Here is a 26,195-nt window from a genome sequence, read left to right on the forward strand (position 1 = left end):
TTGAAAGACAATATGTATGCTTCCTCTTTCTACCTCTATCTTCTTTGTCCTTGTTTTGCTTTTTTCTTTGTTTTGCTCTTCACTTCTACTTCTACTTCTTCTCCTTCCTCTTCTTCTCCTCCTCTTATATCCTGGCAGTGTCCAATCACATATATCATACCTTCTGTATTGTATTTTATCAGCATACACGAGTTCTTCATCCTCAATGTCTCTGGAAAACTCATAACACAGATTATGTGTAACTGAGAATCTGTAGCTTGGCCATGATGGCGTGTAATATCGGGGGTCATTGGGAATCGGTGTCATTTTCTTTCTACACCATCGATCTGACTGGATTATGAATCGCCATAATAATTCTTTCTTACTTTTCTTCATGGCTGCGCTCTGGTTTTACACAGTCATCAGCGAGCATTTCACTTAACTGCGTCTTCTGGCGTGCCTTAAATCTACTAAACAAAATCGTCGAAAAGGTTTTTAAGAGTGTAAACGTCTGTCCTGGTTCGTGTCGGAATGATTTTTAAAATCTAGGGTAACTAATAGTAAAATAATATTAAAATAAATATAATCAAATATAATTTTAACACCATGCTAACAATAAAAACTAGAATAAAACGGCATGTTTTGGCTTTACGTTCCTCACACGTAGCGGTAATGATCACAGCCCAGGGTTGGCAGAGATGGGCTTGTTTACAGCAGCGTTTATGAGAGTCCAACTGAAACAGTTCCATTTAAAATTGTTTTTGTTTCTGTAGTGCTTTTTAAAACACTAATAATGTCCCGAGTCAATTTCACCCAAACAATTTCATCCAAAGAGTCCAAAGAGTGAACATCGTAAGTGTTAAATGTAACCAAATTCAGACTGTTAATAAGTTTAGTGCATCATTTGTTATTAAACAAACAAACAAAAAAACTCAGTGGGAACTCAGGTTTGTTACGATAACAGAGACTTCCTGTTGGGATGCACCACTACACCATATTGTTGATTATTTTCCAAAACTTGCCTGTTCCCAAGTGTTTTATTGTCTACTTGGGAATTTCTTACATGAATTTGTAAATTGTGAGCTTAAAACAAATGGAGAAGGTGACAGTGAGAACAGTCAGTTAAAGGGTTTGTGATATGACATTCAGTAGGTACAAGGAAAAAATAATTCCCCACAATTCAAATAAAACATTAATAATAACAAACTATTTATTTTAGAAAGTTCTCTACTAGTTTGATGCTGTATTTTAAGAGAATCTTATTTGTATCTCAATAACTTTAATTTGTTATAGCACCTTTTTTTGTCTCAGTTAAACTGAGACAATTCGCTTCAGAAAGTCTAGAGAAAAATCCAGTCAGCTGTGAGTTCAATCCTTTATTATGTACAAACAGAGAGACTATACAGTCTTGATGTGTCCAGTAGTAAAGTAAGTTTTAGCAGCTTAAAAAAACAAACAAACAAAAAAAACAACAACTGTAAACCACATGCTACTTACACCAAAAAAAAATCCCTAGTAACCGTTTGTAAATAAGACAAATTCATAAAAGTATTTAAAACAGATTGCAACTATGCTGAAATCGTGTGTTTGGTCTTAGACGAAGGCAGCTGAAGGGAATTTGAACAGAGAGGTCAGTAGCTCAGTCTTTCTCTATATAATGTTAATATAAATTACAGGCAAGAAAAAAAGTTTTCTAGGTTTTAGTAAGTATTTAACATGCGTCTGATACCAAAACAAGTAAATACAAAAAAAAAAAAGAAAGAAAAAGAAAAGAGTTTCAGGTGATTTGTTCAAAGCTTTGGTCACACATTTAGGGAAAGAAAAGAAGAAGAAAAAAGAATCAGTCCACTAGATAATCACACTGAGAAATGTTCTGAGTTCTGAATGAAATAATCCATAAAAATCTATTGAAATTGACTGTTTTTGATGGTTCGTGTGATATGATCTGTGTTTCTAGGCGACTCTGCGATTCCCATGATGCGTTAGGAGAAAATGTCGATTTGAACACAGAAATGTTTGTGGAATAAAACAAAACGGAATGCTTGATATGTTTATGCAGAATAAAGCCCAGGGGTCATGTTTCTTTACAGATTTGTGTGTTGTCTTTTCTCATTAGCCTCTAATTAGTGTTGTAGCAAGCAGGCCATGAGCTAGATACAGAACAGACAACGATAAGAATAACAAGAAGTTTAGCTTTGGGGTTGCTATGTAATGTGTAGAGGACACGGACCTAGTCTAGGGGACACTCTTTGAAAACATGTACTCAGAGACTAGTAATGCTAATGCTAACATCGCACATGCGTAGGCACACACACACACACACTTCCTTAGAACACATATACTTCAATACGGTCACCTTCATGTTCGGTCTTTCAGCCGACGTTATGTAACGTTTGGGTCTGATCTTTAATGATACCAACTGGTACAGAAATGCTAACATGGCTAACAAATCCAAACTCACAGGAAGTCAGGAACATTTAATGATGATAGCATGTTAGCTAACCACCCGACGATCCTCTTTACATACGATAAATACTCTTTTAATCATTGCTTGTTATAATCCAGGGATTTTTTTTTTAACCCCTGCAACCTCTCAATGCACGGATTACACCGCAAAACCAAAATACATTCAGAACATCATGTTGACCTATGGCTCATAACGCTTTATGTAGACTTTATGTAGCCTAGACCTAGTATATTTTCACTGTGGTAAGAAACCAGTACAGTACATTATTGCTGCACAGTCCAGGAGACGTTTGAGCTCAGTAAAGCGAGTGTATGGCTTACCGTAGTAAATCTCAGCTAGCTAATGAAATACACAGCCTTGTATTGACAACGTTTAAAGGCTAATTTAAAAAGTCTGCCTTCAGTGGATTATTTTATTTGTATGTAGTTATTTACATCTAAAGTGCAAAACTTTTATATATCCGTAGAGTGCGAATTTCAATCCATGTGACCGATTACTCAAAAATATTGTCCCGTGTCTCAAGTCTGATATTTTTCTGTGAACGTCACGATAACGATGTATTTAGATGTATACACACACAGATCGCTATATAACTATTAATGAGACTGGTTTAGATATTTGTAAAAGTTCTGTAGGGTCTCATAATTCCATCCAGTAAATCTCTAGAGGTATAATAGAATATAAGTTCATTATAGGAGTTGAAATAAACATCTCATATCAGTCCAAAATTAAGGTCAAACTTTTACTAACTTCATGTCTGGAATGTGTAAAGGGAGATTATAATAAAATTAAATGTAAAAAACAAACAAACAAACAAACAAAAAACAAACATGTTATAAGGTATAGGAGGGAATAAGACTGAAGGTTGTGACCTTTATGTCTGTTGTGTTTAAACTGAACCTAAAATCCAAAAGGAGTTCAATGTTTATAATTTTGAGATTGTCATCACTAGCAATCTGAAAAAGTACGAGTCCATTTTTTAAAATTATAATTATCTCTTTAATTCTGCATCGTGGTGGAATATTTTTTTTTAAATTATTAATAAAATAATGTATTGACTTTAAATCTCACAAGATTAAAGTTGACACCAAATGGATAAAAGGTCCAGTAAGCTCTACTTGTGATTATTTCAGTAGAGTAGCAGCTGCTGCAGAGAGGAATGACGACATCATCAAATACATCGCATGCGATCTCACAAGCTTCTAAGCTACTGTGCAGTGTGTCTCTGACACGCATCCGGTTTCTGTTCGGGTTTGCATATTTCTTTGCATATGTTGTGCTCAAGCTGCCTTTCCTCCGTTCCTCTGTTCATCTCTTCATCTCGCTTGCCGTTCTCTGGTCTTCAGGTGATTTAGTGGAGTACGGAATGCACAGGTGCATATTGTGTGTGTGTGTGTGTGTGTGTGTGTGTGTGTGTAAGGGGGTTAAGGGTAATCTGGTAGAAGCTTGCAACCTATACGTGTGGATGAGTTGTGCTGAGAAAATCACTAGAGATAGAGAGAGAGAGAGAGAGGACTGTAAACATTGCCTTTTCCCATAACCTTTATTCTTTTTATCCATCCATCCTTTCTATTTCTATTCTATATCTAAGAATTCTAATCCATCCATTAACATCATTCATTCTCTGCTTATCCATCCATCTACCAACACTGTTTTTTTTATATCCCTCTATCCATCAGCAGCTTCCTTCATTTCATCCATCGGTCTTGTACACCTTCAGTCTTTCAGCAGCTGCTTGGTGTAAATCTCTGACTGAAGTAAGAATGCTTCTCCCAGGCACTTACCCGAGTATGTCAGGCAGCTGGGGACTGCGGTAGATGAACTTGTGCCTGTAGCCCTGACTGCTGGGAAATGGAATAAACTGCACCTTGTGTCCATTCAGGCTCTTAGACTGAGACGCTACATTGTAGAGCTGAAGGAGAGGAAAAGAGGGAAAAGGTCATTAGAAGGAGAAAAAAATCAGCAGTAAGCATCACAAAGTGCAGTTAACATACATTAGATACGGACTACTGAGGGCGAGCTTACACACACACACACACACACACACGGGCACACATTCGGACATACATACGGGCACACAAACACAGACAGGGGGACACACACACACAGAGAGAGAGAAAGGGGCACACACACACACAAAGAGAAAGGGGCACACACACACACGGGCGCACACAAACACACAAAGAGAAAGGGGCACACACACACACACACACACACACACACGGGCGCACACACACACACGAGCACACACACACACACAGACACGGGCGCACACACACACACACACGGGCGCACACACACACAGACACGGGCGCGCACACACACACACACAGACACGGGCGCACACACAGACACGGGCGCACACACAGACACGGGCGCACACACAGACACGGGCGCACACACAGACACGGGCGCACACACAGACACGGGCGCACGCACAGACACGGGCGCACGCACAGACACGGGCGCACGCACAGACACGGGCGCACGCACACACACAGACACGGGCGCACGCACACACACAGACACGGGCGCACGCACACACACAGACACGGGCGCACGCACACACACAGACACGGGCGCACGCACACACACAGACACGGGCGCACGCACACACACAGACACGGGCGCACGCACACACACACAGACACGGGCGCACACAGACACAGGCGCACACAGACACAGGCGCACACAGACACAGGCGCACACACACACAGACACGGGCGCACGCACACACGGGCGCACACAGACACGGGCGCACACAGACACGGGCGCACACAGACACGGGCGCACACAGACACGGGCGCACACAGACACGGGCGCACACAGACACGGGCGCACACAGACACGGGCGCACACAGACACGGGCGCACATTCCATAAGAATGTAACAACTGAACACATTTTAAAAATCCCAGCTCTGATAATCAGGATGCTCATAACTGGATAAAATGAAAAAAGAAGTGTGTCAAATGTGTTAAAAAGATCGTCTCTCACCTTTTTCCCCAAGTGGAAAGGGACGACAGGATCGTCTTCAGCATGGAGAATCAGGATTGGGCAGGAGATGTGATTCACACTGCAGGGGGGCAGAAGAGAGTACATTTCTTTAAAAAGAAATATAAATGTACTTATTGAACTGAAAGGTCATGTAAGGGTCATGCCAGAGGTCAGAGCAATGTCTGAACTGGTGGAACTGCTTAAACATATTTGGATGTCAGGGATGATTCCACTCATATAACTCAGGTTTGTCACCAAAAAATGTCATTTCATTACCGGCCACAATGTTTACTTTAATCACAGCCCTCCACAACAGGAAGTGGTGGTGATTTACTGCTCCTTAGATACTTCAAGATATTAGATATATAATTGCTAAGTGCTAATAACACATGTAAGTGCTAATAACACATGGAAAACTGAGGGGAAAAAAACAAACAAAAACATTTTTTAAAACACTGAGAGTCCCGATATTTCCATTTAAAAATGTTGGGGTTTTTTTTTTAGCTAATTTTTTGTACTGAGTACCCAATAACAGAGCAGTGTGAGGTGTAGTGTACGTGTGTGCGGATCTGTATGCATGGAGTAAATACGAAACCTGATGAGGAATAAATACAGAGTGAGCTTTTGTTTAGCAGTTTCTCAGCCAACACTCCCCTATTCTTATACTGTGTAACCTGTATATACCACTACATCGTCACATGGCAACAAAAAGATCAGGTTTCTGCTGCAACGCCTTTGCAAAAGCTGTGTGTGTGTGTGTGTGTGTGTGTGTGTGTGTTCAGTGTAAGAGCATGAGTCAGCTCTCTTGCTCCTAATGCAGAACATTACACAGGCTATAAATAACACTGGTCAGTGAAGTAAAAGCCAAGGATTAGTCAGCTACATTTATATTAATAAACAGCAGTCTGGGAAAGAATATAAGCCCAATAAATTAATTTTATCATCTAACTGCTGGATTTCCTCCTTTTAAGGTTCTCACTGTTTCATAGCAAAAACAATATGATCGGTATTTTTTCATATATCTCTGGATGAAGCCTTTGTATGCTGCAGGGGTCTGTTCTCGAACACGAGCCAAATTTTGGAACCCTCGGAGATAATATGTGGTGACTCATTAAATGTTACACGTTTATCGATTAAATTCGATTTTATTTGTATAGAGCATTTAACAATGGACATTTTAACAATGCAGATTTACAGAAATATAAAAATGTAATTTAAACGTATATTTATCCCTGATGAGCGAGCCTGATGCAACGGCGGCAACGAGGCGATACGAGGAAGAAACCTTGAGAGGAACTCGAAGACTCAAACTCAAAAGATAATCTGGTTAACAAGACAAGAGACTCCAGCTGTATTATTCTGGACACACGCAGAAACACTTACTTCTCATCGCTGGGAAATCGGATGTCGTTGGCAGCGATCGAGTCCAAAAAGAACCAGTCAAAGCCTGGCAGATATCTGTAAACCTGCAACGTCACAGCAAACACACGAAGCCAGTTATTAATACGATTTGTTTCTCCTACATACACGAGTACAGTTTAAAATACTAGTTAAATCCATGTGACATGGATCCATCTAAGCGCTACAATTAAGCAGATCAAAATGACTAGTGATTTTATTATCGGTCATATGACAAAGGCTGCTGAGACTGAGGTGTTTGTACTGCATGCTTTTCAAGGCAAAAAAGTTATAGCATGTAGGACATGGGACCAAAAGGGCATTTTACATTCTAATAATGTAGTTCAGACATGTGTAGATGGTTTTAAAGTATTCATCCATGACTGTCTGTCTGTCTGTCTGTCTGTCTGTCTGACTGACTGACTGTCTATCCATCCATCCATCCATCTACCCACGTGGACAAAATTGTTGGTACCCTTCGGTCAATGAAAGAAAAACTCACAATGGTCACAGAAAAAACTTTAATCTGACAAAAGTAATAATAAATAAAAATTCTATGAATGTTAACCAATGAAAGTCAGACATTGCTTTTCAACCATGCTTCAACAGAATTATTTAAAAAAAAATAAACTCATGGAACAGGCCTAAACAAAAATGATGGCACCCCTAACTTAATATTTTGTTGCACAACCTTTTGTGTATTCCTGTAACCGTCAATGAGACCTCTGCACCTCTCAGCAGGTATTTTGGCCTGCTCCTCATGAGCAAACTGCTCCAGTTGTTTCCGGTTTGAAAGGTGTCTTTTCCAGACGCATGATTCAGCTACTTCCAAAGATGCTCAATAGGATTGAGGTCAGGGCTCATAGAAGGCCACTTTAGAATAGTCCAATGTTTTCCTCTTAGCCATTCTTGGGTGTTTTTAGCTGTGTGTTTTGGGTCATTGTCCTGTTGCAAGACCCATGACCTGTGACTGAGACCAAGCTGTCTGACACTGGCCAGCACATTTCTCTCTAGAATCCCTTGATAGTCTTCAGATTTCATTGTACCCTGCACAGATTCAAGATATCCTGTGCCAGATGCAGCAAAGCAGCCCCAGAACAAAACAGAGCCTCCTCCATGTTTCACAGTAGGGACAGTTTTCTTTTCTCGATATGCTTCATTTTCCGTCTGTGAGCATAGAGCTGATGTACTTTGGCAAAAAGTTCTATTTTTGTCTCATCTGTCCATAGGACATTCTCCCAGAAGCTTTGTGGCTTGTCAACATGTAGTTTGGCATATAGCAGTCTAGCTTTTTTATGATTTGTGTCCTCCTTGGTCATCTCCCATGTAGTCCACTTTGGCTCAAACAACGACAGATGGTGCGATCTGACACTGATGTTCCTTGGCCATGAAGTTCACCTTGGATCTCTTTAGATGGCTTTCTGGGCTCTTTTGTTACCATTCGGATCATCCGTCTCTTTAATTTGTCATCAATTTTCCTCCTGCGGCCACGTCCAGGGAGGTTGGCTACAGTCCCATGGATCCTAAATTTCTGAATAACATGTGCAACTGTAGTGACAGGAACATCTAGCTGCTTGGAGATGGTCTTATAGCCTTTACCTTTATCATGCTTGTCTATAATTTTCTTTCTAATCTCCTGAGACAACTCTTTCCTTCGCTTCCTCTGGTCCATGTTAAGTGTGGTACACACCATGTCACCAGACAACACAGTGACTCCCTGGAGCACTATATATAGGCCCACTGACTGATTACAAGATTGTAGACACCTGTGATGCTAATTAGTGGACACACCTTGAATTAACATGTCCCTTTGGTCACATTATTTTCAGTCTTTTCTAGGGGTACCATCATTTTTGTCTAGGCCTGTTCCATGAGTTTATTTTTCTGTATATATTTATATTTCTTGCAACCTCTTGTATGTAATGCCCTCACCATAGAGAAAGGGTGGCTCTTGGCTTCTTCCCTGATGTTGGTAAAAGGAGACTCCAGGATAACAGCGTCAGGTGGCGTTCCTGTAAACAGCAGGAAAGCACAGCTTCACAACGGTTCCATTAGTCTAGCACACCACAAATAAGCCACCCTCGGGGTACAAATGAGAGCTTTATATGCATTAGTAAATTAGTAAATGTGGGCAGACATTCATAATTCATCAAGTTTTTCTCCTCACACATTTAAGGAAGTTTCGTCTCCTCACGAATTGAAGGAAATATCTGACCCGAAAACTAACAATACAAACGTTGCACTCAAAAGTGATATCCATCAGCTAAATTAGTATCTTTAACCAGAATGTCCATTACACTCTAGTCGTGGGACGTCAAATGGCCTTTAGACCGACTTGCAGTTAGTTTGATCACATATGCACACACTCACCTCTGTCACACAGACGCCTGGCTAAGTTAGTGGCCACTCTGGGGGGAAAAAAACAGAATTAAATACACACATCATTCACAAGCTCACTCTCAGTTTTCTCCTTCTAATATTCAATTCAGTTCAAAGCAGCTTTACAGAACATAAACATAGAACAAAAGGTTAATATAAAGAATAATATAAAGATTAATATTAGAGATATTTAGTTCACAATGTGTATGTATAATATGCTTCCATTGAAACGTTTATGTACTGTACGTTTATGTACTGTTATATCCACCAGTTGTCGGTATCGGTATCTGATGTTGACATTAGGGTCTTGCTTTTGGAAGTAATGATCTATGGGAAAACTGTAGCTAAGAAGAAATAAAAGTACTCAACTTGAACAAAAAAAAACCTGAAAGGCACATCGATAACCGCTTCTTCAAAACGTAAACAAACAAACTTAAGAATAAATAAACCGTGGTGAGTCATGTTAAAATAGTCAGTGCTTGTACTGATCTTGGAGTCGATCCTTTTCAGAAGAGTTATAAAGAAACATAACATTATGGTTTATAGGAGACTCTCCGACACTTGTAATCTGAACACAATCTAAAGGAGTGTAAAAAAAAAAAAACATCCTCTGGCTGTGTTCAAGCTAAGACTGAAACCACAAACCACTTCTTTACCAAGTGATAAATACAAAGACTTTTTATTGCTAGTGACTCTAACAGGGTTTCAGCTTAAGTGTATTCTTAGAGTAGAGACTGATCTATTTGTGCTGGCATTGGGAAATATTTCAGATGGTATGAATGCCAGTTATGGTGTGATCTGCTGACACAATAGGTCTTCAACAGAAAAGTGAGACTCACCCGGTTCCTAGAGAGTGGCCCCAGATGTAGAGCGGAGTGTTACCGATCCTCTGTTTCAGCCACTGGTAGAGGAAGAGAGCATCCTGTGTCATCCCTCTCTCAGAAGGGCTGCCTTCTGAATCCCCCCAACCTGATGCGTGCGTACACACACACACACACACACACACACACACACACACACACACACACACACACACACACACACACACACACACACACACACACACACACACCACACATTGCATAATAATGGTCTTATCAGCAAGGTCTCTGTATACATTCATAGGCTCTCTCACTATAGTCTTTATTTAATTTTACACATTTAAATACATTGCTGAATAAAAGAAAAGACTTACCTCTATAATCAAATGTGACTACATGGTAGCCTAATGAACTAAGGACCTGAAAGAGAACAGAGAGTGAGATATCTTTTCATTTAATTCTGTAATTTATTCTGTATGAACTAAGATTCACATCATTTCACCCAGCCCGGGTTTCCTCGTATAATTAAATACTGAAGCGCAATGAAAAGGATGTTGAAATAGTCTACATTGTGCACGTCAACAGCGGCTCAAGATTAATTGATTTGACTGATTTTTTTCCTGCTTTCTTAAAAAGAAATAAGACACTAATAGCTAAAACACCATCGAGAAAATATCGCTGTCTCAACTATAAACCATTCATTCATTCATTTTCTACCGCTTATCCGAACTACCTCGGGTCACGGGGAGCCTGTGCCTATCTCAGGCGTCATCGGGCATCGAGGCAGGATACACCCTGGACGGAGTGCCAACCCATCACAGGGCACACACACACTCTCATTCACTCACACACTCACACACACTATGGACAATTTTTCCAGAGATGCCAATCAACCTACCATGCATGTCTTTGGACCGGGGGAGGAAACCGGAGTACCCGGAGGAAACCCCCGAGGCACAGGGATAACATGCAAACCCCACACACACAAGGCGGAGGTGGGAATCAAACCCCGCCAACCCTGGAGGTGTGAGGCGAACGTGCTAACCACTAAGCCACCGTGCCCCCTAACTGTAAACCATTTAACCATAAAAACACATTTTAAAGTTTCAGGAAATGTTTTATACACATGCACATGACTGGGTTCACAGTACTGAGGTGCAGGTGGTGGTGTGAGTGTGTCGTGTGTTTTACCTTATAGAGCTGCACTCTGTGGTCTCCTCCTCTGAAACACAGAGAATGAGACAACAACATTACACACACACACACACACCATGACCAAATGTCCTCAAATTTTGGCTATTTTTCCTTTTTGTGTGTTTTTGGTTACTGAAATTAAAGTTAGTGTTAGATTTAGGTGATAGAATTATGAACATGACGTGTGTGTGTGTGTGTGTGTGTGTGTGTGTGTGTGTGTGTGTGTACCTGGTCCCTGCATTGCCATGCAGATAGAGCATGACTGGGTGAGAGGACTTGAGTTTGTTTTCATACCAGTTTCCTTCTTTTCCCTGCGCCTCATTCCACAGTAGGGCTGGTACTGTGTGCCTGAGAGAGAAAGAGAAGGTGAGCGAGGGAGAGAGAGAGAGGGAGAAAGAGAGAGAGAGAGAGAGAGAGAGAGAGAGAGAGAGAGAGAGAGAGAGAGAGAGAGAGAGAGAGAGAGAGAGAGAAAGAGAGAGAGAGAGAGAGAGAGAGAGAGAGAGAGAGAGAAAGAGAGAGACAGAGAGGAAGAGAGAGAAAGAGAGAGAGGGAAGGAGAGAGAGAGAGGGAAAGAGAAACAAGCTCTCTAAATTCTGCTCGTAGTGCAACATTAAGACATGTACGGCGACGTACTGAAAAGTAGGTCACACTTTAAGATTCTCATAAGTTATCATAGTCTTATGTAGCCAGAGCTTACACTTTCACACAGAGGTTACGCTTTCACACGCACGCACAAGCACACACATACGCACAAGCACACACATACGCACAGGCACACACATACGCACAGGCACACACATACGCACAGGCACACACATACGCACAAGCACACACATACGCACAAGCACACACATACGCACAAGCACACACGCACACAAACACACAAAAGCACGCACAAACACACATATGCACACAAACACACACATACGCACAAGCACACACGCACACACAAACACACAAAAGCACGCACAAACACACACATACGCACAAACACACACATACGCACAAACACACACATACGCACAAACACACACATACGCACAAACACACAAAAGCACGCACAAGCACACAAAAGCACACACAAGCACACACAGATGGTCAGTCTTAGTGCTTTTTTTTGAAAACCTGTATAAATAAAAAGATGTCTATACAAAGATTAAATATTTAAGATTCTGATAAATCATATAATGATGAATCTTAATGATTCATTCAAGATAAAATCTTAATTAAGGCTGATATGATTTATCAGAGAACATACAGCAAACTAAGAAATCTGATTATTTAGTGTCCACATTTCAAGTGCGTTTTTGCTGCGGTGACTTTTGCATATCGCAGGATTCTGTGAATAATATAATAATAATGTGTTAAAGACTAACCACTAATATCTTAAAAAAAATCATCCTCCTCCTCTTCATCTCCCCACAGTGTACATGATGAAGCTCTTACCACACTCCGATATCAACATCTTCCTCGGGCTGAAGGTAGAAGTTGTGTGTGTGGTTCAGGCCTTGATCCAGTGGCTTCTTAAGATCGATAAAATACGGCACCCTCACTGAAAAAAAAAACACAGAAAGGGTTTAAAGCTCAACACTGTGGTAAACAAACAAGTTATCGGTTCTGCTTTCTCACTACGTCAAACTGACAAATTAGTCAAGTGAAAGACAATCACATGTCCTAAGCTTCCTGCAAACATGTCCTAGGCTTTCGCACACACACACGCACACACTTCCTAGGCCACATCAGCAAGATCGATTTACACAATCAAGTACTTTTTATTTCTTGTTTTTTTTCCCCAAATGAATTAAGCAGAATCCTAAACAGAATCAGAACAGTGGTGTAGATGACAGATTTACCACAGCAGACTAGTCAGAAGTGGATAAATCCCCCAGGGGCAGAAGACAAGTCCCAATTTCTATACAACTTTTTTTTTTTTTTCTCAGAAAACTATTAACATTTATGACACTTGTTTTTTCTCTCATTTCATCTCTCATCTGTGCAATTGATAGTTAAGGGCCTTGCTCAGGGGCCCAGCAGTGGCAGGACAGGGGTGGACCTGGGATTCAAGTTCCCAACCAGTAGTAGATCAGTAGTCCAACACCTTAACCACCGAGTTACCACATCTCCCATTAATAATGTGTTGATGTGATCAGAAACTCACGAAGAAAATACGACACAATTCACGTTAAAAAGGTTACATGTAGACGAAGGAGATCAGACCGAAAGGTTATTAAAGGCTATTAAAGAAGGATGACAGCAGACACCTAAAGCATTTTCCAAAGTACAGCTGTTTCGCTCCATCATACAAAGATCGAGACTTGATCGATGAAACCATTAACAGAATCTAACCTAAACGTATGTCGTGTTTCTTCCTCGTACATAATCACATCACGAGGAAGTCATTCAAGCTGATTTCACTAATTAATTCATAGCCTACAACAATCACGAGGATCATAAATCTGTGCTTTTGCTAAGTTGTAATTTTTTTTTACGACGTCTTTCTATCTTACATTTCTTATGTGAAAGATTCCCAAATGAATGAATTTCACAAGCTGTTTAAAATGACAGATCTCGGGTTTTTTTTTATCCCTTTCCTAAAATAAGCGACGTCATCATCTGTTAAGGAATGAAAAACTGCGAATGGATGTTAATTTAATTAGAAATGTAAGATTATGTAATGGCTGGTTTAGAAAGAATAATTACTCACCAAAGTTTAAAAAGACCAGCTTGGCCTGGATGGAAGGACAGAGCTTGATGATGAATGGAATAGCAACGTAGATCCCCAAAACCCAGAGGAAGATCCTCCTCAACCTCCACATCAAACCACTCCTGCAAATCACACACACACACACACACACACACACACACACACACACACACACACACACACACACACACACACACACACACACACATTTGTTATATATATATTATGTATATTTTTATTTGACATTGTCAACAATATTTATTGACGTGAGAATTACGACGTGCAGAAAGCTCAATATCAATCACGGGTACAAGCACCGACTGATCAGTGTGTGGCTCGAGACAATCAGCACTCAGTGTGTAATGTAATGTATATAATGCATGTGTTGTGTATAGTGCTTCAGCACACTAGATACGAAAACATAGAAAATACATGAAACTTCAGGAAATAAAAGTATTGTTTTATGCCAAAATAAAGCACAAAATAATATCATGCTTCCTACACCACACACACACACCTCTGTAGAATAAAATGTCATACATTTATGATAAGAGCAAATAGAGGGAGAGAAAAGGGCACTGAAAGAAAGAATCATGTACGTACAGGAATGAAAGAGAGAAAGACAGAAAGAGAAAGAGAGAGGTCACATGAAGGAGACTGCATTGGTCATGAGGTCAGAAGAGTCCGTTTCTGTTCTCAGCTCTCACTAGACAGGATCAGTTACTGCACACTTCCTGATTATATAGATTTCCAACTTGCCAGACAAAAGCGCACACACACACACACACACACACACACAGTAGATGAGTGTGTGAGAATTTATTTATTTGTTTTTTTATCTATCATGATCCCGACTTTAGAACTTTGCTCTCATTTTACAGCCACTACAACTGCATGAATTTAACTTAGACATTACTCTCATTTATACCAAACTAAACATTTGTTTTTGTTGCTTTAGGCTAAGCTACGTGTTTGTTAGTAAAACAGTAGAGCGTGTGTGTGTATAGTAATATAATAAAGCCCCGTATACAACACTCTTTATTCACTCTATTGAATAATGAGAATTAGATTAAGTACTGAAATACTGCCGTCTCTACACCGTGTACAGGAACAGTGTGTGTGTGTGTGTGTGTGTGTGTGTGTATAAACACAGAGGATATACTATTTGTGTTGCTTTAAAATCTACGTTCACACAAATCACCAGTAGCTGCACTATGGAGTCATCAGTAGCTGTTCTTACTACTGGTTGCCATAGTAACGTTTATCAGTTGGTAGAAATGACAAATCAGTTTTCTTGCTACTAAAATGTAATTTTCTGGAGGAGGATCTGAGGTTTGTGTATAATTCAGTAGTCTTCACTCCCATTAGTAGTCACTTTACTAACTCCCTACATAAGACACGCTCAAATCTCATCACCGACAGTCGATGCTGCTCACGGCCCTGAAAGCAGACAGCGCTCAATGAAAATGAAAGATCTCTGGTCACTTTGTAGCTGCAAGTTGTGTGAAAAACCCCCTAAAAGTTTATACATTATTATATTGAAACCCTGTCGTCTGATCATGTGACCTGGAAGGGTGAACTCAGCAAACAGCTAAACGACCTTGTAAAGTGTACTGTTTATACACCAAGACTGTATCATGGTTTAATAACACTGATGTTGACACATCACAAAACTCCTCCATCAATTTCAAAGACTCATGTGAACACACACACACACACACACACACACACACACACTCGGACACACACACTCGGACACACACACTCGGACACACACACATAATCGGACACACACACATAATCGGACACACACACACACACACATAATCGGACACACACACACACACACACTCGGACACACACACACACACACACACACAAACATTCACTCGGGGAGACACACACACACTCTGGGACACACACACACACACACACTCGGGGACAGCCACACACACACACACACATACACATAATCGGACACACACACACACACACACTCGGACACACACACACACACACACTCGTACACACACTCGTACACACACTCGTACACACACTCGTACACACACTCTGACACACACTCTGACACACACTCTGACACACACACACAAACATTCACTCGGGGACACACTCACACACTCTGGGACACACACACACACACACACACACACACTTGGGAACAGCCACACACACACACACACACACACTCGGGGACACACACACACACACACTCGGACACACACTCTGACACACACTCTGACACACACTCTGACACACACTCTGACACACACTCTGACACACACTCTGACACACACTCTGACACACACTCTGACACACACTCTGACACACACTCTGACACACACTCTGACACACACTCGGACGGACACTCTCAGTCACGCGCGGACACTCTCAGTCACGCGCGGACACTCTCAGTCACGCGCGGACACTCTCAGTCACGCGCGGACACTCTCAGTCACGCGCGGACACTCTCAGTCACGCGCGGACACTCTCAGTCACGCGCGGACACTCATTTAAAGACCCACACACATAGAGACAGACTCTCACACACAGGGACAGACTCTCACACACAGGGACAGACTCTCACACACAGGGACAGACTCTCACACACAGGGACAGACTCTCACACACAGGGACAGACTCTCACACACAGGGACAGACTCTCACACACAGGGACAGACTCTCACACACAGGGACAGACTCTCACACACAGGGACAGACTCTCACACACAGGGACAGACTCTTGCAGGCTGCACACTCTTTCTATTGTTTTTTTTCTCATTTATTTTCCTATGTCACTTCTGTCTGTAATCCTCACCTTGCTTCATTCCATGCTGCACTACTACTGAATATCAAACCTACTGAATAGAAAAGTCAGTACTGATCCATTCAAAACAAAACGAAACATATGGCTTTGTCATCTGTTGTGTCTCAGTTGTACTTTGACTGAACACCATGTGCTTAGTCTATCTTTTAGCTTTTAGTTTCTCCTCTAAACGCATTTTGGGAGAAACAAAAAAAAGAAAAGAAAAAGACAACACATGATGCCTGTTTACATGTAACATACAGTTACATGTAGCTGAAGAGATCTCTCACATCTTCACAACATCAGCACTGGTGTAATGATAAACATACTGAACAAAAGAACTGAATAAATCCTTATATAGATGTCTTGTTATCTTTGAGAGCACATTCATTCACATATTACACAATACCCATAAATGATTTCATCAGTTTTCAGACCACACCTTATCACCATGACATGTGGAATAGTGAGAAATCTTTCGTCTGCACCTTGAGACTGGAAACACGGGTTAAGAGAAAAGAATGGAGTTGGAATGGAGCTTTAATGGGGCTAAATAATGCTGTCAGTCTCGTCAGACCGTAGTAGTTATCAGTGGTGAGAAAGCATGATAAGTGTCTTCGTTCCATGAGGAACAGGTCGGCATGAGGAATTTCCGGTTTAGACATTTAACGCAGATCTGGTTGCTTCAGAACAGTCTGAGATACCGATAGCGAATAAATCAATTCTACAGACTTCGACAGACTAGAGATAAGACAAAATTGGAGACAAAAAAGCAGAGATGTACAAGAGAGGTTCATTAAACTATGAAGACATATAATGTTAAGAATGACTGTCGTTATTGTCATTCACTAATGGTGCTGCATGTACTGTAATCTAGAGCTAGTGTTTATAGCTGAGCTTCTATCAGCTAATACAGATCTCATGCACTTCTCACAGCAGACAGACAGAAGTCCATCAACACAGCTAGAAGAAGTCCAAATAAGTGCAGTACAGCTCCAGGACACTTCCACAAAGCACCACCACATTCACTCTCTCACCCGATCTTTATTTAATTCTATTTGTGTAGTGTGTTTTAAAGGCAGACATTGTCTCAAAAAGCTTTAGAGAAATATAAGAATGTAGAATATTAATGATTTATCCCTAACAAGCAGGCCTGAGGTGACAGTGACAAGGAAAAATTCCCCTGAGATGTTATGAGGAAGAGACTTTGAGAGGAACCGGAGTCAAAAGGAAACCTCATCGTCGTCTGGGGGTCACCAGAGTGTGTGATTATTAATAAAGTGCGTATGTCCTATCTACATCTGTGTATAGTCACGTGGGGTCGTGTAACCAGAAGGTTTTAAAAAACGGTATAAATTCTAAGTTTACTGTAGATTTAACACTAATTCCTTCTTGCCAAAGCCATCAAAAGCAGCACCACGACAGCAGCTCCACCGTGCTACGAGTGTCCAGGCTGTCGGTGCAGAACAATCCCCAGCAGCAGTGAGCACCACCAAGCTACACGACTCCAACCAGAATCACCTTTACGTTGGCGATCTCAACACTAGCTTGGTCACACTTTAAACAAAGTACAGTACTATCCATAGCTTGGATGCACGTTGATACTCAAAAAGTGTCTGTCTCTTGGTTTCTCCTGAAACAGACAGCTCAAATCTGAACAGTTTGCATATCTGACATTCTAAATGGGAATGATCCCACACACACACACACACACACACACACACACACACACACACAGTTGAGCAACATTCCTTCTTGGAAACACTGTAAAACACTATGCTAGAAGACTGTAAAAAAATAAAACCTTCTGGACCACCTCTATAACATTATGTTTGTATTTTTTTTTACTTTATTCCACACTAGAAGCGTTTACTTCTCGATGTTCTACTGTTCTTTACTGTTCCTGTTTTAGTTCTGTCTCGTGTAGTCGTGTGTAGGACTGTGTAGTTCTCTGTAGCATCATGGTCCTGGAGTAATGTTTCATTTCACTGTGTACTGTACCAGCTGTAAATGCTTGAAATGATAATTAACAGACAGATCGATTTTTTTACTTGTACTCTGCATTGCGAGTCTAAAAAAAGCGATTTGAGAGGAAAAAAAAAGAAAAAAAAAATCAGATTTGCCCCGTTGTGTGTGTGTATGGCCTTATAGCTCAGTGCACACTTCTGGATCTGTTTTGACAGATATGCCTGAGTGAGTTAGTGCTCTGACTCGCCATGATAGTAATGAATCCAGTCGTGTGCGCCCCCCCCCCCATTAGCAACAGAATACTAGCAGCCAGTGTTAAAAATAAAATTGGAAATGATTAGTATTTTCTATTTGAGTCTTTTTTATGTGCTGAAGAGAATGTAATATGACAATAAAACCCAGCCAGCTTATAGCAAACACTCATGTTTTCATCTTCACCTGTCATTTAAAGACAGCTGGTGACTTTGCTTTACGGAAGTGAAGAGTGAAGACTCTTGATACATACACACTTTGTACTCTTGCACCCATTTTAAGAAGCAAAATGACCTTGAGTATTTTAATGGCAATTTTAAATATAAAAACAGTACACTTATGATACCGTATTTAAACACGACATGCTATCTACACCCATCTTTACTCCTTTCTCTTTCCTGCTACAGCTTTTTACAAAGGCAACACTCATTGTTAAGGCTCATTGCATGAGCTATAAAGACCCATCCTCACAGGAACAGGAAGAACTGAAATAAGATGCTAAATCTGTATCATTGGAGACGTCTCACAGGGCTGGAGTTCACTCCGGGGAGAAGGAGGGTGACTCAGTGTGCAGCGCTGGAGAGCTTCGTGTCCTTACAAATGCAGAAACAAAAAACTACAACTATTTTATTTTTTTTTGCTCTAGAATCTGCATGCAAAGTAGCAAAGCAAAGCAACGAGATCATAATAGTACAATAATAGTAAGAATCTGAGAAGAAACATTTTACTACATTCTCTACGTTGAAGAAAAAAAGCCTTACAGATATGTTTGAAAGACAATGTGGAAGTTTTACAGATGATGAAATATTCTGATAAAGGCTCTGTGACTCTGTGTCAGAATCATATCAGATTCTTGTCGTTTAGGGAAATTCAGACAATTTGAGATGACTGTCTCTGGTGTCCTATACCAGTTCATCTCTGACGGCACACTATACGGCCTACTTCTGATGTAGGTTGTAATACTGTAATTAATATAGGCATAAAACATTTCTTTCTTTGTTTTTATAAGAGAAAAAAAGTATATATAAACTTAATGTGTGCCATGTCACTGAAATTCATCCTACTTAATGCTAGACATTTTTAATATTTTCAAATCACTTTTCTCTCACACACACACACACACACACACACAGACAGACAGACAGACAGACACACACACACACACACACTTGGTGGCAACGATCAGTTAATAAGGAAGTATACAGGAAATTCAACTTTGACTAAAATAGCTGGCATTTTAAACCCTTATCTCTGTCTAAACTGTCAGTCATTCCAGATTTTCAGGTCAGCTGGCCCATTTGGTGAGAAAAAAGTTTATTGCACGTTTTTTTGCATGATACTCAAATGATGTGGAGTTGAGGTTGCAAGATCTGCCTTAGAACAAAAGCTTGCAAGACCTGCCTTAGCAAATAAATGTCCAAGTTGATTGCTGTTTTATGATTAGCATTTGGAATGCAGAGTTGAACACAGCTGTGGAAAATCTATAACAAATCTTTATTCATTCATCAAATCTTTTCTTAGCTTCTGATGGTATTAATACACTAAAATGGTATTAATTCTCTCAGTCACCACAACACAAGCCAATCATGAGCATCTGTGGTATCTGTAGCTCAGGTATGTAATAAAGGGCAGATAACGCCTTCCTCCGTGTGTGTTACTCTGCCCTGGGTTGGAGCAGGAGCAGCAGTTCAAAAACACTGTCTCGAAGGAAGCTCATCGGTTCGGTAGCTGTCATATGACATAGGACAGCGGAGTCATTGTACTGAATTGGAAAGTAAAAACACACAAATTAAAAAAAAAACAAAACATAGTTTGTTCCACAATGAGGAAAAATGTGTGTTAGTCTCTGTATAATTTATTCCTTAACATAAACCTGCGACTTACAGCTGAAGCTACGGTCGGAACCGCTTTCAGAAAATTACAGTAATCAGCAGCTTCTGACCAATCAGATTTGAGGAATGTTACGGTATAAGGAACTTTATCAGCTCAGTAAACAGCATTTAGAACGCATAATCAAAGTAAAGTCCAGGAAAACATCATCTAAAAGTACAGATTCTAGACTATAATCTTGTGCATCATATTTCACGTTCACTTACTACACCTAGAAACAAGCTGATGTAAATGCTATAGCTATTTCCTGATCACAGTACACCCTTAGAGACAGCTGGCACAAGCAGTCTGAGGTTCGGTTTCCTGAATTGCCCTGGGTTGATGTGAACTTTACCTGCCGTGTGTCGATACTTCACACCGGGACCTTTTGTGAATAATGACAGTCGGGTTCGGTTACGGCAGCATCGGGGACAGAATAACACACGGCTTGTGTTTCGGTTCAGACGTGAAACCGTGGTTGTGCATTACAGTAACCATTTACACTACAGCTCCTAAGATACAGTGACACTAATATGGCAGTTCACCGATCTTTATTAGCTATTAGCCATCATCTTAATATCTAGCCTATACATTAGGGCCCTAAAATCATACTGGAATATTAATGGAAATTTACTGTCCTTTTGATTTCAGATTCTTCAAATATAAACTGCTTTAATTAAACAGAGAGAAATGTCATATATATTTCAATAAAATAAGAATGTAAATTCCTAACTCGTTATCTCATAAAGCAGAGTTTTCTTTACCTTTCTGCAGCCTGTAATAATCCTAAATGCTCCTTTAAGCTCAAAGCTGAAACAGTTTACCTGTAAGAACCTGATAAGAAAATAAAATAACACTGATGATGGTAAACATGTGATTAGTTCACCACTCTAACGAAATCTTTGGCTTTGCATCAGACACCACTTTCGAGATCAACGAGCTGAAAGACATTGCAGCAAATAAACTGAATTCTTACTGTAGCCTAGTGTGAACGCAAATCTGTGCTATGTTTGAGTCTACAAATGATCTAAAGTAACCAACCAGTTTTCACATAGCTTTATGCAAAAGAAGAGGAAGAAGATTCTTAGTGTCTTTCATTATTAGTGTCTATGCTAAAAACACGTGACGTACCCTTTCGCTGCTGTTTGTTCTGTGAAGCACGATCCCAAGTCCGAATACAAGACATAAACATTATGAGTCACCACTTTACTGTTTAGCATAAACCACTTGGATTTTTTCACTTGTCTCCTGTTGGACTGTGACTACATTCAGGATTCATCTAAAATAAATATACACCACTGAAGGAGAGGAACGCCGGTTGCGTGGCCGTTATGTCATCACGAATCCCCTTTCTTTAAAATTTCATTCTTTCAATTCGATCAACTAGGCAGTTTAAGTGAGTGTGGCTCAAATGATAAGTGTTTTGATTGATAATATGAGAGACAACTGGTAAGAAGCCTCAAGGGTTTCCTTATTTGTTTCTACTTGCAGTTTCTGAGCCAGACATTGACACACAGTGCTGATACCAGCATTTTGGGGAAGTCGTGGCCTAATGGTTAGAGAGTCTGACTCCTAACCCTAAGGTTGTGGGTTCGAGTCTCGGGCCGACAATACCACGACTGAGGTGCCCTTGAGCAAGGCACCCCCCCAATCCCCCCAACCGCTCCCCTGGCGCCGTAGCATAAATGGATGCCCACTGCTCCGGGTGTGTGTTCACGGTGTGTGTGTGTTCACTGCTGTGTGTGTGCACTTTGGATGGGTTAAATGCAGAGAACAAATTCTGAGTAGGGGTCACCATACTTAGCCGTGTGTCACGTCACGTCACTTATTTTGTGGGGGGTTTTTTCAGCAATTTATGGTGAACTGGATGGGACAGACCAATTTATGGTGAACTGGATGGGACAGACCGATTTATGGTGAACTGGATGGGACACAGCGATTTATGGTGAACTGGATGGGACACAGCGATTTATGTGAACTGGATGGGACAGACCGATTTATGGTGAACTGGATGGGACACATTCTGTGGCTTGTTACTGTATGTTGTGTGTGAGTAATCATACAACACTAGCCTGAAACTACCAGTAAAAATAACGGCAACCAGCTACAAACAAAAGACAGAAATGCCTAGTAGTGACCAGCAGTGAGGATTCTTTGCCCCCAGCATCACTTACAGCTATCGAATAACATTAATCCTAAGTGGGTAGAAAGGGAGGGGTGGAATCCCGGTGCAAGTGTTTGTAGAACAGGTCCTGCAGTGAGCCACCCTTCTGCTTAAATGTGAATCATGACACACCGATCCTGCTGTCAGCTTTAATCACTGCCTACTGTGGAAGAAGAACCTTTTGATAATGCTGAATAAAGGAACATGGGCTGTGGGGTCAGAGCAGTGAGTCATGAAACTGTGTGATCAGCTTGAAGAGAACATGAAGAGAAACTGTGGCACGAGCTTCCTTTCTCTCAGATAAGCAGGGAGAAATGTCTGTACTTCTATAGTCAGAGTGTTTCTGCTGATTGTGCAGAGTCTGCATGCTGAGCTCAGACGGCCATATTGCCAGGGCGGAAAAAGGATCCACGGTCAAGCTTGTACGCTTTCTCTCTTTTATCCTCTACAACAAAAATAGAAACACTCCCTCTCTTCTTTCTCCCTTTCTCTCTCTCTCTCACACCCCCCTTTTCTGTCTTCTCTCTTTCTCTCCTTTTTTCCTGTCTCCCAATCTCTTTCTTTCTTTTCTTTTTTCCATCTCTCCTTCTTCTCTCTCTCTGTCTCTCTCTCTCTCTCTGTCTGTCTCTCTCTCTGTCTGTCTCTCTCTCTCACACACACAGTCTCTCTCTCTCCCGGTCTCTGTCTCTCTCCCTCTCTCTGTCTCTCTCCCTCTCTCTGTCTCTCTCCCTGTCTTTCACTCTCTCTCTGTCTTTCACTCTCTCTCTCTCTGTCTTTCTCTCTCTGTCTCTCTCTCTCTGTCTCTCACACACACACTCTCTCTACCTTTCACACACACTCTCTCTACAGGAGAAAGTATTTTTCTTTCCCCCCACACACACACACATCTACATGAGAATGAGAGTCTTCTCTGTTACTGAGGAAAACTAGATCTCTCCTATTTCGATGATTGTCTTCCAAAATTCAGTTCCCACTATTCATTTCAAAACCACCAACAGAAAATTTCATTAACTGAGGCAATTAGGAGTCCATTAAGATATGCAGTGTTTAGTCTATTTGAATGGAACCCTGGTGTTTTTATCCATCAGTGTGGTTTATGTAGGTGAGAACACAGCAATCTCACTCACACCTTGCGCTTGGGGGTGAAGTGATCTTTGTCTTCTTTTAAGTGATCTATAGAGCACCACATTTAAAATGAGAAAGTTATGGACATGAGGTACAATTTAGAAATTGATCAGATTATTTTATTTGTTAAACTGAGAGGAAAGATGCAAACTGAGCCAGGATTGTAGTGCTTGAAACTTCCAGACAACTTATGCACATGTAGAACCTTTTCAGAACTTCTTAATAAAGCTGCATCAGCATGCATCAGGTCAAACAAAGCTAACAAACACACAAATAAAAAAAGCACCGTCTGCAATACAAAGGTCACGAGACCAAGCAGTTTTGAGGAATAGTGTTAAGAAGGGTTAGGTTTCAGTCATACTAGGCCATGACCATTCAGAAGTGAGTGTTTCTTCACTTTAAACACCCACTTTATTCAGAAAGGTCTTGCTAATTGATCAATGAGATAAAAGTAAGCCATATCAGCATAGCGAAAGCACTCCAGTGTTCAGTCTCTGACTCTGCAGGATGATGTGGTCCGTGTGGTTGGGGGAATTTTATTTTAGAGAATATAAAGACGTTCTACTGCTGATCAAACTTGATGCAAACAGAGAGTGTTTGTCATTAATCTTTCACAGCACTCGAGTCCTCTGAGATCTATTTAAAGACAGATTAGAGGCTATAATACAAAGGCTGATTAACGCATAAACAAGCCAAGTAGTTCAACTTAAAGTAGCTTTCTCTTAGCACAAAAGTTTGTTATCTGACTCACGGGCTGGACAAATAATAAATGTATAAGATCCAGAATCCTAAATGACTCAGCTAAAAAGCCAACACTAAAATAACGTAACTATCTAACGCAAGCTAGTTGACCACTTAAATGCTTTTTTACGAGCAAAAGGAAATGAAAATGTTTAAGATTATTACCTATTTCTTACCACTATAAACAAAATGTTTATAAGGTACCACATTGTTACACATGATGACAAAGTCAAACAATTGGCAAACATTTTAGCCCAGTTTCACGCCATCTGTAAAGCTCTACTCTTCAGACGGAAAGAAAGCATTGATGCCGAATTTTTCCATTTTTTAATATGATAACGATGTACCAACTGTTCTCTCATCTCGTCTCCTGTTACTAAGTTATACGACTCTCCGGTTACTAAGATGTGATGTTGGCTTACTGTCGATGTGCAGAATCAGAAAATATCTAGTCTCATAATAATCGTGCATAATCACTATATGCTCCTATTCGCATCTTTCAGATACGACGCACAATGTAAACGTACCATCGCATCAGAGATACATCAATCGTTCCGTCTTAAGTCAAAATATTTGTGCCTTAAAGCTACTGAAAAATTGATTTGCTGAGACAAATAAGATTAAAAAAATCGTCAAAGTGCTGACTTCTGATCTCTTTATTGAAAATCAACCAGCTTTATCAGCTAGACTCTGACAGCATGTGTATGGATCAATTGACACAAACTTGCTGATCCTGACTTCACTGGAGGATTGAAATAGCTGATTAGTTCATTACTGTCTGATGAAAAGTTGTGACACGAAGCAACATGTTAATCAGCATCACGTCCCTCTATAAGGCTCCTAAACCCGGCACCGCACTGACGTTGTGACAGAGTCCTGACAACGGACTCTTTTCTTTGTTGCGTTCAGGGAAACGCTTCCGCTCCTTGAAAGCAAACACAGAGAGAATGAGGAGAAGCTTCTTCCCGCAGGCCATTCGGAGTGTAAACCAGGAAACACCCAGGATCTAATACTGGACCTCTCTCTCCATCCTCACTTTTTTTTTCTGCACAACATTTTTTGAACAATGTCACTTTAACTCTGGACTAGCAGTGCCACTTTATACACACCATACTGTACATGGACAAATTAAGGACAACACAACACACACACATACAGTACATACAGAGTACGACATGCAGTGCTTTTTGTATTTTTATATAAAATATAAGTGAAAAACTTTGTATATACATATACATAAACACATATGGTTTTAATTATTGTCCTTAAAGTGTCTATGTGCAGTAGGGTGTGTATAAGGTGTATAAAGTGGTA

At 40.6% G+C, this 26,195-nt stretch overlaps 1 protein-coding gene across 2 annotated transcripts in view; it reads right to left on the minus strand.

Moving 5' to 3' along the window:
• Nucleotides 1-1,342: 1,342 nt before the first annotated feature.
• The window catches only part of abhd12 (abhydrolase domain containing 12, lysophospholipase), a 31,554-nt gene continuing 6,701 nt past the window's right edge, over nt 1,343-26,195 (minus strand). For both annotated transcript variants that reach the window (XM_027143051.2, XM_027143050.2), the window contains exons 3-14: nt 13,939-14,060; nt 12,681-12,786; nt 11,463-11,582; nt 11,232-11,262; nt 10,415-10,460; nt 10,059-10,188; nt 9,211-9,248; nt 8,773-8,852; nt 6,826-6,908; nt 5,443-5,521; nt 4,231-4,358; nt 1,343-3,933 (exon numbers count right to left, since the gene is read on the minus strand). In XM_027143051.2, coding sequence (XP_026998852.1) covers nt 3,900-3,933; nt 4,231-4,358; nt 5,443-5,521; nt 6,826-6,908; nt 8,773-8,852; nt 9,211-9,248; nt 10,059-10,188; nt 10,415-10,460; nt 11,232-11,262; nt 11,463-11,582; nt 12,681-12,786; nt 13,939-14,060 — 997 coding nt within the window. In that variant the 3' untranslated portion in view covers nt 1,343-3,899. The remainder of the gene's footprint in view (nt 3,934-4,230; nt 4,359-5,442; nt 5,522-6,825; nt 6,909-8,772; nt 8,853-9,210; nt 9,249-10,058; nt 10,189-10,414; nt 10,461-11,231; nt 11,263-11,462; nt 11,583-12,680; nt 12,787-13,938; nt 14,061-26,195) is intronic.

The sequence above is a fragment of the Tachysurus fulvidraco genome, chromosome 12 (genome assembly GCF_022655615.1).
Source record: "Tachysurus fulvidraco isolate hzauxx_2018 chromosome 12, HZAU_PFXX_2.0, whole genome shotgun sequence".
Lineage (NCBI taxonomy): Eukaryota > Metazoa > Chordata > Actinopteri > Siluriformes > Bagridae > Tachysurus > Tachysurus fulvidraco.